General features: G+C 43.6%; 1 protein-coding gene across 14 annotated transcripts in view; it reads left to right on the forward strand.

Moving 5' to 3' along the window:
- Positions 1–11,469, forward strand: part of DLG2 (discs large MAGUK scaffold protein 2) — a 2,361,423-nt gene extending 2,349,954 nt beyond the window's left edge. For all 14 annotated transcript variants that reach the window (XM_069564820.1, XM_069564810.1, XM_069564812.1 and 11 more), the window contains 3 exons: positions 1,204–1,313; positions 8,334–8,425; positions 10,630–11,469. In XM_069564820.1, the coding sequence (XP_069420921.1) occupies positions 1,204–1,313; positions 8,334–8,425; positions 10,630–10,736 (309 nt within the window). In that variant the 3' untranslated portion in view covers positions 10,737–11,469. The remainder of the gene's footprint in view (positions 1–1,203; positions 1,314–8,333; positions 8,426–10,629) is intronic.
- The last annotated feature ends 4,679 nt before the right edge of the window (positions 11,470–16,148 follow it).

Consider the following 16,148-nt stretch of genomic DNA (forward strand, 5'->3'; position numbering starts at 1 on the left):
AATACTCAGACTTCATCCAGGCATTTTATGTAACTGCCACATTTCACAGATAGCAAACTTGGAATATATTAAGTGATAAAAACTTGAGCCATCTCAGTGTGTTTCTCCTGTAAAAGCTCAAGTACTCGCTGGCCTCTATTTTTACATGGATATTATGGATGAGCTTTTATTCCCCTTTAGTGATTTAGGACTGTTTGTATCTGCATAGTATGCTTTTTCTCTTCTTTGTAAAGTTCTTTGGGCCTCAGGGTAATGAAGCCATTTCCCTCCAGGAGGTAGAACATAATGTGTGGCAAATGTGTCTACTCTCCAGAAATACTTTATAAAGCAGTTCCTTGCTCTGAGCACTCATTGCAGTGGAAGCCAAGTTAAATGAGGTATGCTACAATGTAATAGGGTTTTTATTTGTTAACAAACAAAAAATTTACATACACTATGCAAACCTCTCTCTCCACAGTTAAAATAAAATACTTAAGGTCACTCTCTGTGTCTGTCCTTGCTCTGTACTAGACGGAGCGTATCAAAGGCAGGACACGTAGAAACACTCAGCAAATATTTATAAAATTGTTCTAAACTCATGGTTACCATTCTTCCAGATTGAACACTGGCCAGGGTGAGACAAGGAGGTATTTATTTATTCTAACCAACAAGACTCTTGTTTGAGTCTTAGCACTGAGACCTGGGTGAGTTACTACTATATGTACTGCTGACACGAGCCTGGGCAAGTTAGTAGTTTTAAGTGTTAGCCTTCTCTTCTGTAAAATGCAGTTGACAATTCACATCTCACAGGTAGGGAATTTCTTCTTTGACAAGTTGGGAATTTCTTTTTGACGATTGTCTTCAGAGATAGTTCACGAGGGCTTCATGAGAATGGACTCAGTCACATTATATATGGCTAGATGGCTTCCTTGTGCAAAGCATCAGGTATTTATTTAAGGAAATAAATCAAGTTAGCTGAGATAACCCTAGTAAAATGTCTACTCCCTTTTCTGACACTTAGTAAAGGAATAAGAAACATTACTGCAAACATTCGGTGATGACCCTGTATACCAACTTTTATTTATACTTTGCAACAATTCTTTTCAAAATTTGAAATGTAGTATCTTTTACCTCCCTCTAAAGCATGCTTACTTTTTTTTCTTTTGCTTTGATTATGATCATTCTACCTGGATTAACGCTGTATTTTTCTTTTCCTTCTCCCAGGGCAAACACTGTATACTTGACGTATCAGGAAATGCTATCAAGCGGTTACAAGTGGCCCAGCTGTATCCCATTGCCATCTTCATTAAACCCAAGTCTCTGGAACCTCTGATGTAAGTGGAGGGCAGCGGCAGCCTTCATTCAGCCTCTTGTTCCATACGACAGAGCAAACTGCTAACAGCTCTTTGCCATAAATGCTTACACGTGGGAATTGCCGTTGTCAATTTTTTTAAGCGTTCCCTTTTTTAATGATAGATGGAAGTTCTTTAGAACCACTAGAGACACAATGTCAGTAATTCCTGAAAATGTCTTCGCTAATGTTTCTTGATTTTTATTTTCATTTCACAAGTTGTTTTTGTTTGTGATGACTTTTTCATTTTGTCTCCTTGTTTTGAAAGTAGGTTGGTTTGTTTTTATTTTGTCTTGCTTTGCTTTCCAAATAATAGGAAGCAATCGTCTTTAAATTGTCTCTTACTTCTGAGAGCAATTCCACCGGTAAATCTTTTTAAATGTGTAAGTTTTCATAGCGGGAACATTTTTCAGACTCTCTCCATCGGCGTTTCACATTGTTATGGCGTAGAACTCTTGTGTTCCTTAATTAAAACCTCATGTATATGGACCACTAGCCTTATAAGGAGTTTTATTAATGACCTGGCTGTAAAACACCTACAGTCTTAACCAATAGCTCCAGACCTTTGCACATTTATGAACAGGGAGAAAAATGTATGACACAGGCTCTTTTATTCTTTTTATTTATTTATTTTAATTAGTTTATTTTTCTCTGTGATGGGTCTTTGTGGCTGTGCAGGCTTTCCTCTAGTTGCTCAAGCGGGGGCTACTGTCTAGCTGCAGTACGCGGGCTGCTCACTGCAGTGGCCTCACTTGACGCAGAGCGTGATTCTAGGGCGAGCGGGCTTCCGTAGTTGCAGTTCCCGGGCTCTGGAGCGCAGGGTCAGTGGTCGTGGCTCATGGCCTTAGTTGCTCCACCTGTGGGATCTTCCTGGACCAGGGATGGAGCCCCTGCCTCCTGTATTGGCAGGCGGATTCTTTACCAATGAGCCACCAGGGAAGCCCTATTCCTTTTATTTTTCAGAGGACTTGTTAAATATCATCCTTGAAAAACTGGGCAGATATTCATGATCTGGCCGTAAAGGGACAGTATTTGGGGGGATACTTTGATAGAAACTGGGGGCTTTGTTTTGTACACCCTCTTATACAAAAGTGACGCTGTAGTAGCCTTAAAGGTAGAAGAGCAAAAAGGCTAAGAGCAGGGACCTGGAAACTGGTCAGGCTTGGTTCTGCTCCTTTGCCACTGTTCAGTTATGTGAGCTCAGGCAATTTGCTTGACCTCTGGAAGACTTAGTTCCTCAGCTCTAAACTAGACACATTAATAATGCAGACCTCAGAGAGCCAGGGTAAAGATTAAACAAGATCTTAAGTGGAAAGTTCTCTACCATTTTTGACATAGATGGCACTAGTGGTAAAGAACCCGCCTGCCAATGCAGGAGCCGTAAGAGATGCAGGTTCGATCCCTGGGTCGGGAAGATCCCCTGGAGGAAGGCATAGCAACCCACTCCAGTATTCTTGCCTGGAGAATCCCATGGACAGAGGAGCCTGGCGGGCTACAGTCCATGGGGTCACAAAGAGTCAGACACGACTGAAGTGATTTAGCATAGCACACAGCACACACCACTTATTAACTGGTAGCTGTTATTACTATGAAAGATTCCAAGTAACTTTATTGTGAAAGGAGTGAAACTACCTTATCATTACAAAACAGGTGAACAGTGCCTTTCCCAAGAGGCCGCAAGAGATAACACCAGTGTCATTGTAAGAGCTTTGCCCAAATACGCCTCCATTTGGGCCTCAAGGCATTAGAGCATTTGACAGGGTCCACAAGTGAACCATAAAGTACTGGAAAACAGGGTTTATGGAAAGACCAAGGAAAATGAAATCATTCATCCCAGAGGTGAAAGCAGTTACTTTTAAAGAATATCGACCAGTTGTTTAGCGCCTTCTCTGGGAGGAAGAAGCTATAGTAGCTGGAACTGCAGTCTATGATGATTAAGTCAGTCTTTGGGGCAATTGCCAGATGTGTATCTTAAAAGCAGAATAGATTCCCATAAATAAGAGATGGACAAAAGTTCTTACCAGGATGAAAAAATAAAGTGAGGAGGCCACACTTGGTACCTTCTGCCCCATGAATTTAGGCGTATAATTATATCATAAAGACCTTTGGGAAGTTGCCTGGTGGTCCAGTGTCTAAGCCTCTGTGCTTCCAATGCAGGGGGCCTTGGTTCTATCCCCAGTCTGGGAGCTAGATCCTACATGCCACATCTAAGAGTTTGCATGGTACAACTAAAGATCCCACGTGCTGCAAGTAAGACTCTGTGCAGCCAAGTATTTTTTTAAAAGAAAAATAAATAAGGGCTTTGCCCACAGCCAGCACATGGAAAAATAGGTATTGATGATAAAATAATGGTTGTTGGCTTCCTGGGTGATGCTAGTGGTTAAGGATCCACCTGCCAGCGCAGGAGACATAAGAGACATGGGTTCAGTCCCTGGGGCAGGAAGATCCCCTGGAGGAGGGCATGGCAACCCACTCCAGTATTCCTGCCTGGAGAATCCCCATGGATAGAGGAGCCTGGTGGTCTATAGTCCATGGGATTGCAAAGACTGAACACGTGACTGAACTGACTTAGCACTCAGTAGCATCCCTGAGAGCGTGTATTAAGTTCCTCCTCATGTAAGCTACTGTGTTGCTGCTGCTGCTGCTAAGTCACTTTAGTTGTGTCCGACTCTGTGCAACCCCATAGACGGCAGCCCACCAGGCTCCCCTGTCCCTGGGATTCTCCAGGCAATAATACTGGAGTGGGTTGCCATTTCCTTCTCCAATGAATGAAAGTGAAAAGTGAAAGGGAAGTCGCTCAGTTGTGTCTGACTCTCAGTGACCCCATAGACTGCAGCCTACCAGGCTCTTCCGTCCATGGGATTCTCCAGGCAAGAGTACTGGAGTGGGGTGCCATGGCCTTCTCTGAGCACTGAACGAAGTGAAATAAGCAGCCACACATTTCCCTACATAAAGGTGATTGATAATCTGAGAAGAGCCTCATAAATATTATTAGTACTGCTAACATTAAGAAGAAGAGAAACATGTCCCCCACCTCCTGGGAACAGCATCTTAAAGGCCCATTTCAGAAAGAGCAGAGTAAGTTTTCCCATCACAAACGAGCAGTGGGCAAGTGGTTTCCCGGGGAAGGGAGGCCTGGGGGAGAAGAGCAGCTGCACATTTGGTTCAGCGCACCACTGGGGACGTTCCCATCTGGTGCTCAGCGGGAGAAGGCCAGCTTCCTCCACAACTACAAGGCTACTTACTTAATTTGTCCTTAGGGCCCCATCACGGCCACTTATCACCAAGGAAAAGTAAACGTGCTGAAGGCTGCACCCCACGATGAGACGGTGGATCTGACATCATTTGCTGCAGCCGTTTGCACAGTGCAACACCAGTGACATTCAGACCGCTGAGATCGTGTTAGGAAACGCTGGATGTTTACTTTCCAGCTCAGTCTTTCTGAGGGTTTTACTTCAGGAGCAAAGCTGGCATGAACTGCCCCTTCCCCAGGGAGGGGTGAGTGCCAGGTCAGCTGGAACCGCAGCATGGCGGCTGTCACATTTGGGCACCGATACATCATCACACACATTGTCCTCAAGTGCATCACCCACATCAAAGCACAGGACTTATTAGCACACACATAGCTGACTCTTCAGAGAAGCAGAAAGTCAAGGGTGTGTATGAAAGAGGTGTGTTTTCACATTGTACCGCCATGTGACTTCTCTCCCCCACCCCCTCCCCATGGCAATGAGTGGCTTTCCTGTGTGTCTCCACCACGCCACCCAATATGCTTTTACCTTCTTGCTCCCTGTGTTTACTTCTGTCTTCAACTGTACTGTAATTATGTTTATTTGTCTGTCCATTCATTCATTCACTTATTCATTCAACAAATTTAAGCATTGACCAAGATCGATGCCACATGCTGATGAACAAGCCATGGTCTCTGGCCTCAAAGAACTGGCAGACTGGTCAGGAGACAAAACAGCTTCATGTATTAGAGGATAAAAACCTGGATTCAAGGGACTTCCCTGGTGAGCCAGTGGTTGGGAGTCCAGGCAGGCTTCCACTGCAAGCGTTGCAGGTTTGATTCCTGGAAGAGGAACTAGGATCCTTCATGACACACAGTGAGGCCAAAAAAAAAAAAAATCAGTATTGCTACAATAAATGCAAAGGGAATTCAGAGAAAACGGGCCAGCATGGCCAGGGAAATCAAGGAAGATCGAGAACTACATGATGTCTTGACTCCTGGAGCAAAACACTGTCTTTCTATGAGAAGTATCCTTTGGTTTAGCTCAGCATTTCCTGCCACCCAAGAATGACTGCCTCTCAAAGCTTCTAGGGTTAGTGCTGTTTGGGAAGAGAATTATAGATACCATTCCTCAGACGAGTTTATTTCAACAAGACTTCAGGGAATTCCCACTTCTATATATTGTAGCCATCAACATCAAGCCTATAGTCATGCTAATGTCTGACTTCAGCTCAGTTTTGTATATTTCTAAATAGGGGTCTCTTTTGAAAGAACATCTTAGTGTAATGAAAAGTCTGTTTCACTAATATCTGACTTCAGCTCAGTTTTGTATGTTTCTAAATAGGGGTCTCTTTTGAAAGAACATCTTAGTGTAATGAAAAGTCTGTTTCACTAAAAATTGATTAGCGAAAAACAATAACTTTGAGTTCCTTCATGAAATCCACTGCTTTACCTTAAGCAATTTGCTATACTTCTGGCCTCAGTTACTTGCTCTGAAAAAGGAATTAAGACTACGTGCTCCAGACCCAGTTCTCTGGCTCCCTAAAGTGAAAGGCACAGGCAGCAATGCCTTCAAAATTCTGTCTACACCTCTGATGCATCCCAGTGGACCAACCAAAATGCCTTTGCTCTTGGCTGAGCTTTTATCAGCCCAGTGCAGTCACACTGATATTCTTACAATGATCAGAGGCAATGATTATCAGTCTTTGAGTAATAAAATGTCTTTGATTAAAAAAGAATGAGAAGGTAAAATATTCTTATTTAAGAAATACGGTATATTTGGTTGGCAAAATAAAACAATGTTAACACCTAGAAGGCATGGAAGGATAAAGCTGCCCCTGGTTGGGAATCCATAGACTAGGTTACTCTCCCTTTTCCTCCCTCCTCAATTTGTCCTTGAAACTTTGTTGGATCTAAATAGTCTTACAATGATTAAGCAGCACATACCTCCAGTTAATGATACACCAACAGGCGACAGACTAACAGAAAGGACAGAGAGCGCCCAGTGTAATTACAGCCCATTTTCCTATCCACCAAAGAGCTGCTGCTTTCAAACTGTGATGGTGGAGAAGACTCTTGAGAGTCCTTTGGACTGCAAGGAGATCCAACCAGTCCATCCTAAAGGAGATCAGTCCTGAATATTCATTGGAAAGACTGATGCTGAAGCTGAAGCTCCAATACTTTGGCCACCTGATGAGAAGAGATGACTCATTGGAAAAGACCCTGATGCTGGGAAAGATTGAAGGCAGGAGGAGAAGGGGACGACAGAGGATGAGATGGTTGGATGGCATCACAGACTCAATGGACATGGGTTTGAGTAAACTCCGGGAGTTGGTGATGGACAGGGAGGCCTGGCGTGCTGCAGTCTGTAGGTCACAAAGAGTTGGGTAAAACTTAGCAACTGAACAGCATTCCTATCCGAACAAAAATAAAACAAAATAGGCATCAGAGATTCCTTCCTGCCAGGCTCCTCTCTCCGGCTCACTATTTGATATGACTTGCTTGGAGTCTGTTTGAAATATTTTGGTCCCAGAGTTTTTGATTGTTCCATTCTCTCTGCATGTTTAATTCAAGTCATCTTTAGCAGTTCCTTGAAATTCCATTTGATAATAAAAACAGAGGAAATCTAGGGCCCTTTGGCTATAGACATGCCTTACGGCTTGCAGTTGAACCTCCAGAGCTACAGAATCCTTTTTCAGCCTGAAGGACACACATGCCTGAGGCGCCCGTCTCATATTCTGTAATTTGTTGGAAGGCTGTCTCTGTCTCTCCACTCCGCGTGTCTGCTGCCCACATTGAAGATGGACAGCAGCCTTCGGGGAGGGTGGGAAGGTCGAGAGATCAAAGCTTTCTATGAGCTCAGGACCTGAGAACAGCTGAGTCTTATTCTCTTACATAGAATGAGCTCCGGAAAGCTGTGAAGTATCTTCCCTTCTCTCCACTTGCTCTCCTCCCCTCCCTCTGACCACCCCAGAAGATTGCATTCAGTTCTACATCATGGACTCAATGGACATGAGTTTGAGCAAACTCCGGGAGGTGATGAAGGACAGGGAAGCCTGGCATGCTGCAGTCCATGGGGTCGCAAAGAGTCGGACACGACTGAGCAACTGAACAACAACAACGTCCCGTATTTAAGAGGTTGAGACAGACGAGAACAAAACCTAAGGACGGGTGACCAGGAAGGTGATACATTTCCAAATTACATCCAATGAAAGAACAGATGAAGGAAGCAGGGCATTTTTTTCTGGAAGAATGGAAGCCCTGAGGGGCACATCAGCACTTAAACACCCGAAGGCCTGTCCTGGAAGAAGGAGGTTCGGTTCTGCTCTGCAGAGCTGCAGAGGACAGAACGAGTGAGTGGAAATCATGAAAATAGATTCATCTTCAGTTTAACACGGGACCAAGAGACGACCCCCTGGGAGCGTGAGCGCCCTGGGGCGGGGGCAGCGACGGCGGAGGAGGGGGGCAGTGACAGGGAGTTCGTTGTTGTGGCTGAAAACATCCCAACAAAGAGAAGTCCTGTCAAGGGCTAGGAAGCTGCTGCTAAGATTGCACTCGGCCATGTACACTGTAGTTTTTCAGGATTTGGTGTGTTCCCTTTGTGTTGTGTGGAGAAGGAAATGGCAACCCACTCCAGTATTCTTGCCTGGAGAATCCCATGGACAGAGGAGCTTGGTGGGCTACAGTCCATGGGTCACAAAGAGTCGGACACGACTGAGCGACTTCACTTTCACTTTCACTTTGTGTTCTAACACCAAACTCTCCTTTTCCCAGGGAAATGAATAAGCGTCTAACAGAGGAACAAGCCAAGAAAACCTATGACCGTGCAATTAAGCTAGAACAAGAATTTGGAGAATATTTTACAGGTATGTTCATTTGTGTTTGTACTGTGAGAAAGAGGATGAATTGTCTGACATTTGGCATAGAGGGGGCTCTGGGCCTGGTATACCTGGGCCCTAGCACCTTCCTGCTAAAATTCCCTTATTTGCCACTTCTTCCATTTGATTCAAAACTCTGGGTTCCTTCTTCTCTGGATTCAGCTTCCTGGTTCCCACTGGCCCTACCCAAAACCATGAATGGCAGAGACTGCGCTAGCTCCTAGGAGAGAGATTTTAAGCACTAGTATCTCATTCAGAGATGACTCGTTGGAAAAGACCTAAATGCTGGGAAATATTGAAGGCAAAAGGAAAAGGGGGCAGCAGAGGAGGAGATGGTTAGATAGCATCACCAACTCAATTGACATGGATTTTAGCAAACTCCAGGAGGTAGTGAAGAACAGGGAAGCCTGGTGTGCTGCAGTCCATGGGGTCACAAAGAGTCGAACATGATTTAGCAACTGAAAAACAAAATCTCATTCAACTTCTCTCCCTGAGATGATCAGAAATTTGAAAACTAAACTTTTAAGGCTCCAGATGTGCAGTGTCCAAAGCAGTTACTCTTGAAAAGTAGTCCCAGGGTCTCTAGTCTCTGCTTCATGGACCTCTGGGTCTGTCTCCCCATTAGGCACCAGAAGAAGATGCTTGAAACACTTCCTGTGTTTCAGTTAATTCCATGTCATATCTTAATGCAAAAAAATTTTTTTTCTTTTTAAATATTTCCTTGGAAGCATAAATTAGGGGGGATATTTTGTCCTGGATGTTATAGGTTCTCTATTCTTATCTGTGTTCATGAAACACTAATCAGATCCAAAAAGTGATCAAACTTTGGAATTTGCCTTACAACTGATAGGTCTTCCCTGTAGTTCAAATGGTAAAGAATTTTCCTGCAATGCAGGAGACCCGGGTTTGATCCCTGGGTTGGGTATATCCTCTGAAGAACAGAATGGCAGTCCACTCCAGTATTCTTGCCAGGAGAATCCCATGGACAGAGGAGCCAGGTGAACTGCTTAGCAGCTGAACTAAGTTCAGTTCAGAACTAAGGCCATGGGATCACAAAGAGTTGGACACAACTCAGTGACTAATGCTACATACAGTTACAACTAATGGTTTAAAACAAGAACTTTCCTCCTGAGTTACCTTACATGAAGTTAGGTGTTTTCCATGTTTTCTTTTTTATCTCAATCAAAAGATGAGAAAGCTAGTGCCTTAGCAGTTTGCAAATATGTTGAATCAGGTAAATCTTAAGTAAAATTTCCATCAGTAACAAAGATATGAGTTATGTTTCCCCCTAAAAGAACATCCAGTATGTTCAAAACAATGTACATGTTGAACAGTGCTTTATATTCAGGAATAAAATACAATAATCAGCACATTCCAAGGACTGTTTTTGGAACTCTAAACCATGTTTCAGTGACGACTTCTTTTTAAGCCCCAGTGTCATATGGATAGTATTGATGTGTTTGAGATATCTATCTACAAGATATTTTTTGTCCAAAGGAGATAGTATTTAAATCTACTGTAAGTGAATTGGTTTTTGGTGTAATACACTGTTTGTTTCCTTCTATTTTATGTATATTCTGCAAGTAATTGCCATAAGATATTCTCACTATGAAGAGCACTGAATGGTAAAATCTCAATTTATTAGATTACTTAGAGAATGAATAAAGTTTCTTATTAAAGGTCTTGGGGATTGAGGAGATTAACTAAAGTTTTTTCTAAAGTCCTTATTATTTCCTCTGCATCTAAAATATTCTAATTTCTGCCCATTATAAAATAAGTAATATAAGTCCAGCTTATAAGAAAATATAAGCTGGAGAATATAAGTCCAGCTTTCTTTGGTAACAGGGAGCTCTCAGCCTGAAAACTGATCAATGCCTAGCTCAGTGGCTGGCCCAGAGTCAACAGCCGTAAAATTTAAATAAATGAGTGATTCATCATGTAGAACCACAGAGAGACATGTAGAAAGAAGGAAGACTAATACATTTATTACTAATCTAGGACGTGCCTTAAAAGCATTTTTTAAATCATTGATGTGACCTTGCTTCAGTGAATCTCTGCTTTTTCTGATTATTGTGAAGTCATATGAAGCCTCCTGATGAGTTTGTCACTGTCTGAGCTTCCACATGATTGATGGTCATTCTTCACCAGCCAGGACATGCTTCCTGACTCCGGTGTGTTTGCTCTTGTTCCAGCTATCGTCCAAGGCGACACCCTAGAAGATATCTATAACCAATGCAAGCTTGTTATTGAAGAGCAGTCTGGGCCTTTCATCTGGATTCCCTCAAAGGAGAAGTTATAAATTAGCTACTGCACCTCCAACAATGACAGAAGAGCATTTAGAAGAACAAAATATATATAACATGCTACTTGGAGGCTTTTATGTTTTTGTTGCATTTATGTCTTTGCAGTCGATGTGAATTCTTATGAATGTACGACGCAAACTGTGTGAAGCCATGAAGGGAAAGGAGGGGCCAAAGGGTGGGGCAGAGAAGACACTGCAGTGCGCGGGGAAGGCTTTGGTTTGCTCAAAGTGCCAGGTGTAGGGACGAACCTCTGATGGGCTCCATGCCCAAGAGATGGGCAGCCTCCTCACCCAGCAGGTGTCCAGAGCTGACTTAGCTGCTGAGCTCCCCGTGTTTTTTGCTTTAAAGAAAAGTTGCCAGCACTTGAACTTCATCAACCTTCCCATTACCCACATCTATAATTGGTACACTTCAAATTTTAGGACTATGCACAGCCTTTGATTTCTTTACAAGCAAAAGAAAGAATGGGCGAGGGGAAGGAAAGGCGTCCCTTTGGAGACAGCATAACATTACTATCAGGGAAGGATGAGTGTGTAGTTTCTTTGCCTGGCATCTACAAAGATGAGCATTTCATAAAATTCACAAGTGTGTGGAGGACTGACCTCATTGGGAGGAGGGGATTCCACCTGGGGTTAGCTTTATGATTGTTTATTGTCTATTTTGCCGTTTATAAACTGAAAGAAGGCACTAAAGTTGAGAATAATTTATACAATAAAAATATATTAAATGTATAGAAGTGAATTTCTATAGGTTAAAAAAAGTTTTGTGAAATATTTTGTAAAGATTAATTGAAAGACTAAATGTATGCACTATCTGCAGATGATCCAGCTCAAGAACAGAAAGTTGTACTCTCCCTCTTGTTGCCAATGATCCATTAAGAGCATCTGAGTTCCTTCTAAAGCCTGACAAAGACTTCTCCCTCATTACCTCTCACGATCCCCCTCCCACATCAGAGATCCACTCTCACGGAGCACATCCCTTAATGAGTTGCCCTCGTGGATACTTTTGGAGGGCATTTGGTTAACGCACTTTTTTCAAACTGATGGCTTTCCGAGACAAATTCATACAGACGATGTAAAGGAAAGTTTTTGCTCTTTTCTTGTTAAATACCCTGGGCCTGTCATGCAAATAGCTGAATAATGTTGTTCCTAGTAACTTGCATACAACTCTTAAAGGATCATTTAGTATTTTGGCTGTCATGAATAATTAGGACTCTTTTGTCTGTTTTATAAGTAAACTGAGGGTTTTTGTAAGAGCCAGAGAAGGTGCAGAGCCGTGGAGAGATCTGTCCTAAGAGGCAATATTTCTTTGAGGAAGAGAGAGAGAGGGGAGGATCTGACAGGAGCGGGTGAGGGGTGCAGACTTTTGTTTCTGTGTACAGGACAAAGAGATGGAACCACCGGGAAAGACCATTAATGACTTTGAGCTCAACCAATTGAACTGCCTTTCTTGGGGGCTGCACCTGGACCAAGTTTATTTTTTAGCAATTATAACTATGATGATTTTTAAAAAAAAAGAAACTTCCCGAAGCCTATCTCCCACTTTAGAGCTGATGGTGACGTCAGCATTGCTTGCACCCCAGGTGTTTAGAGAGAGAGACTTTTCAGTGATCTCTATAACTACTCAACTCTGGGTCGTATGCATGCCCAGACTAAGCCCTGTCGCCTTATTTCTGGGGTACATCCAGACCTGGCAGGATTCTGCCACACTGTGCAGCAAACCAGCATGCCGGCTGGGATGGGGGAGTGAGAGGCAGAGCCATCAGCAGTGATGGGGCTTCTTCACAGGAAGAGCATCAGAGCTCAGAATGAAGGTCTCTTTCCAAAAACAAGCATTTTTCATTTGACACTAAAACACCACAGTCTGCCTGGCTGCAGTCACCAAAACAGACACAAGAGATGCAAAATCATGCATCTACCTATAGTCTGGAGGCTGCCTTTACCAATGGAAGGGCTAGCAATCCATTTTCCCTCTGATGAAAGTTAAATTTCCCAAGACTTCTTTAGAGTGTTCAAAATGTCAAAAACGTAGCCATGTCTGCAATTCGCCAGTTTCAGGTCAAGGCCTACTTTCATCCATCTTTGCTCCCAGAAGTTTCCGCCACCAGAATGCCATTCCTGATCCCAGCTCTACTTTTAGGCCACCATGATAACTTCTTTGGTTTCTCAACTGAGCATGCAACCATTTATTTAAAGGACTGTCATTAATGAATAGATGTTTCCGCGGGTCGTGTGATGTGCTTTTCCATTTAATATTAAGTATTGCTGTGGCTGAGTACAATCAAATTGAACCACCAATCCTTGGTTTTGTAGTAATATAATTATTTTCCTAGTGTAGATGCTTCCAGATAAGAATTGGCATTTGCACTGATTTTTTTTATGTAGATTTATATAAATATATATAGACATATATATTTGCTTGAAGAATCACCAAGCCAATTGGTGAGAGGGTCTTTTCCTGTAGAATTTACACCTCCGTTTGTTGTGTTGTCTTGCGCTTCCCAATGTTGAGGTCTCCACGGCTCCAACACACGGGTGTATTTTGCCGCAGACCCGGTGACTTAAGATGGAAATGGCGCGAAAGCTACCCAGATTACAACTGGTGCAAATGCACGTGGAGCCTGGGGCCAGACTGGTGCTAACACCGCAAACTTTGTCGAGAGCTCTCTCCAATCTGAAAGCTTGCTGGGGGCGCAATGTCACCTTCACACGCTGGGCCCTTTCGGAAAAGTGCCAGATCGTGTCACTGGTGCTATTTTTCATGCTCTGGTACAATGTGTAGCACCACGGGGGTCTCAGCTTTACCAAAATCAAAAATCCCACTTGTCAGCTAATTGCAGGGGCATTTGTTTCCGGCCCTCCTCCCACGGGATCTGTGGGCCGTTTCTTTGCAGGCCTCTCCCCCCAGCCCTGCGCTCTTGGGCTGGCTCTGTCGGGTGCGCCCGTCTTTCCGGAGCGGCACTCAGGCGCCTGTGAGCTGTCTTGGGTCCCACTGCCAGCCCTTCAGGACTCCGAGCCAGGGGAGAGCTCCCGCCCCTATGGCTCTGGCCTCTGCTCCTTCCCTCTCCTTCCTTCCCTTTGCTCTCCCCTCCTGGTTCTAGCTGTGCCACCTCTTTTACGTACCTGTCCCTTCATCCTTCCTCCCTGTCTCCTCCGAGTCGTCGGCTCCTCCCTCATCCCTTCCTCACTCCCTGCCTTCTGTCCCCTCATCTCTCTGTCCATCTCTCCCACCGTCTCAGACACTCCCGTACCTCATCCTCTGTCTCCACCGTTTCTGTACTTTCTCTTCTCGCGTCTCTGGCCACCTCCTCTCCCGTAACCTGCTCCTTAATTTTTCTGTCCTTTAAGGGCTCCTGGCTGATTCAGACAGCAAGTCCACACGCTGGACTCATGACACAGATTCTTTGGGTCACCATTTTCACCCAGGCAGCCCAGAAAGCAAAGCTGAGCGTGAATGAGGTCCTGGCTGGAGCCAGCTCCAGCAGGCCTCCCCGAGCCAGCCTGCACCGCTGCCCCGGCAGTGACGATGCACGCGCCCTGGGCCCTGCCGGCACCTGGGTCCCTTTCTGCCTGAAGCCTAGTCCACAGGGAGCCCACTCCCAGCACCACCCCACGGTTCCAAGGACACTTCCTTTCGCTAAAGGCAGACTCCAGCCCCAACAGTTGTTCTGACAGCAAACCTCTTTCTTCTCATGGAAGCCATGCCATCACCTTGGTTTGGAGAGAGAGAGATTTTTTCCCCCCCATTCATAAGCTTTCTTTTTCCTCTTTTCATCTGAAGCTCCCTCTGCTTTTCAGCTGGTGATTGCTCTGGTGAGACTGAATGGACTTGCTGGTGAAATTACATCTCTTTTTTTTTTTTTTCTGTCTTGGTCCTGCCTAAATTCCCACAAAAATATTTAAGTCAGAGACTCAGGCTAGTTCCTAAGTTTATCATAGTAATTTGTCACTCCTACAGGAACAAAAGGGGACATTTCCCTTATAGCATGTGGAGTCTCTCCTGTGACAATTGATTTGAAAGAGGACTCCCTCCAGAATTCTGTGGATATACATTTTACTTCTGTGTATGTATGGCAGATGTGGTTTGTATATCATGTATACACTTACCACACTGGGTACGCGTGACTGTGGATGGAAACCTACACACACACTTTAGTCTGTAAATATCCTTCCTCACTGAAAACTGTGCTTTGGAAATCATTTTTTGTACAGCTGTGCAGTTTCTTGTAGCAGCTGAGGACAAGCTTAAGACAGGTTGAATGGTTGAGACAAAGACCATCGAAAAGACAGACAGAATCTCCCTAGCAACTCATGAGGACAGACAGCCAAATGGCAAGGTTGACTCCCAATGAGATGGCGAACTTTTCTCCTTTTTGAATCTGTGTTTCCTAAACGCGTCTTAACTTCCGAGTGCACCAGGCTGTATGCGTGAGATCCTCTCAGTATGCCAAGTTCTGTAACAGTTTTCTCTCTGACTGGATGCTTCTCCATTGTGCAGGATGGGAGGGGAGGGGGAAGACTCCTTGCCTGGGCTGGAGTTTACAGAGACACTGCACAGCTTACACTCCTGTTAAGTGTAAATATTCGACACTTCCATTCCATTTGTGTAAAAAATAAAGCACACACGATTATAAAACCAAGATGTATATTTCATACTCACTGCGTCTTTGCATATTTATTGCGTTGCCAGTTGCCAGCGGTGGCCCCGTTGTAAAAAAAATGCTTGATAGAGTGTTTATAAACATGTCATGGTTTTATTATAAGATATAAATATTAAAACATTTTATACTTTATAGCAAATTATTTTCTCTCAAAGCATAATTTGTCTTCTTTCACAAAGAATAGAATCATTGATTTCTATTTTTATCAGACTTGTCTGATTTTAGAGATAAAGTGTAGTTAGACTACATTTGTTCTGAAAAATACTGGCATTGCCAAGAGGAGCTGAAAGTAGTGCTCTGAAGTATTTTTGAATATTTGATTACCATCTTGCTTGCTCTTAATCTGGATTTTGCCAAGGGTGAACAATAGTATTAAATGATAGTTTTTTTTTTAAGACCCTCACATCCACATAAAAAAAACTTTATTCTCCAGTTTCAAAACTGAGATCCCAGAAGATACTAAGAATAGGGAAAAACAGTTTTTTCTTATCTGATCCTAATGATGCAAAGAAAGGCATAAATTGGAAAGGAGGTGTCATTTCCCATGCATACTAAGGTCAAAATACATACCAGCTCGAAAGAGCTTAGCACACCAGAAACGTCAGGTTTCAAAACCTGAATCTGCTGGATAATTCTTCCGGCCAGGTTAAATATATTCCTTTACATAAAGGCATTTGGACAGTGCAGCTCTCTTAGCTGGGGAACCAAAACAAACTTCTCCTGTGAAAGGGGTGAAATTTCACCCTCC

Source organism: Ovis canadensis, chromosome 21 (assembly GCF_042477335.2).
Source record: "Ovis canadensis isolate MfBH-ARS-UI-01 breed Bighorn chromosome 21, ARS-UI_OviCan_v2, whole genome shotgun sequence".
NCBI classification, from domain to species: Eukaryota; Metazoa; Chordata; class Mammalia; order Artiodactyla; family Bovidae; genus Ovis; species Ovis canadensis.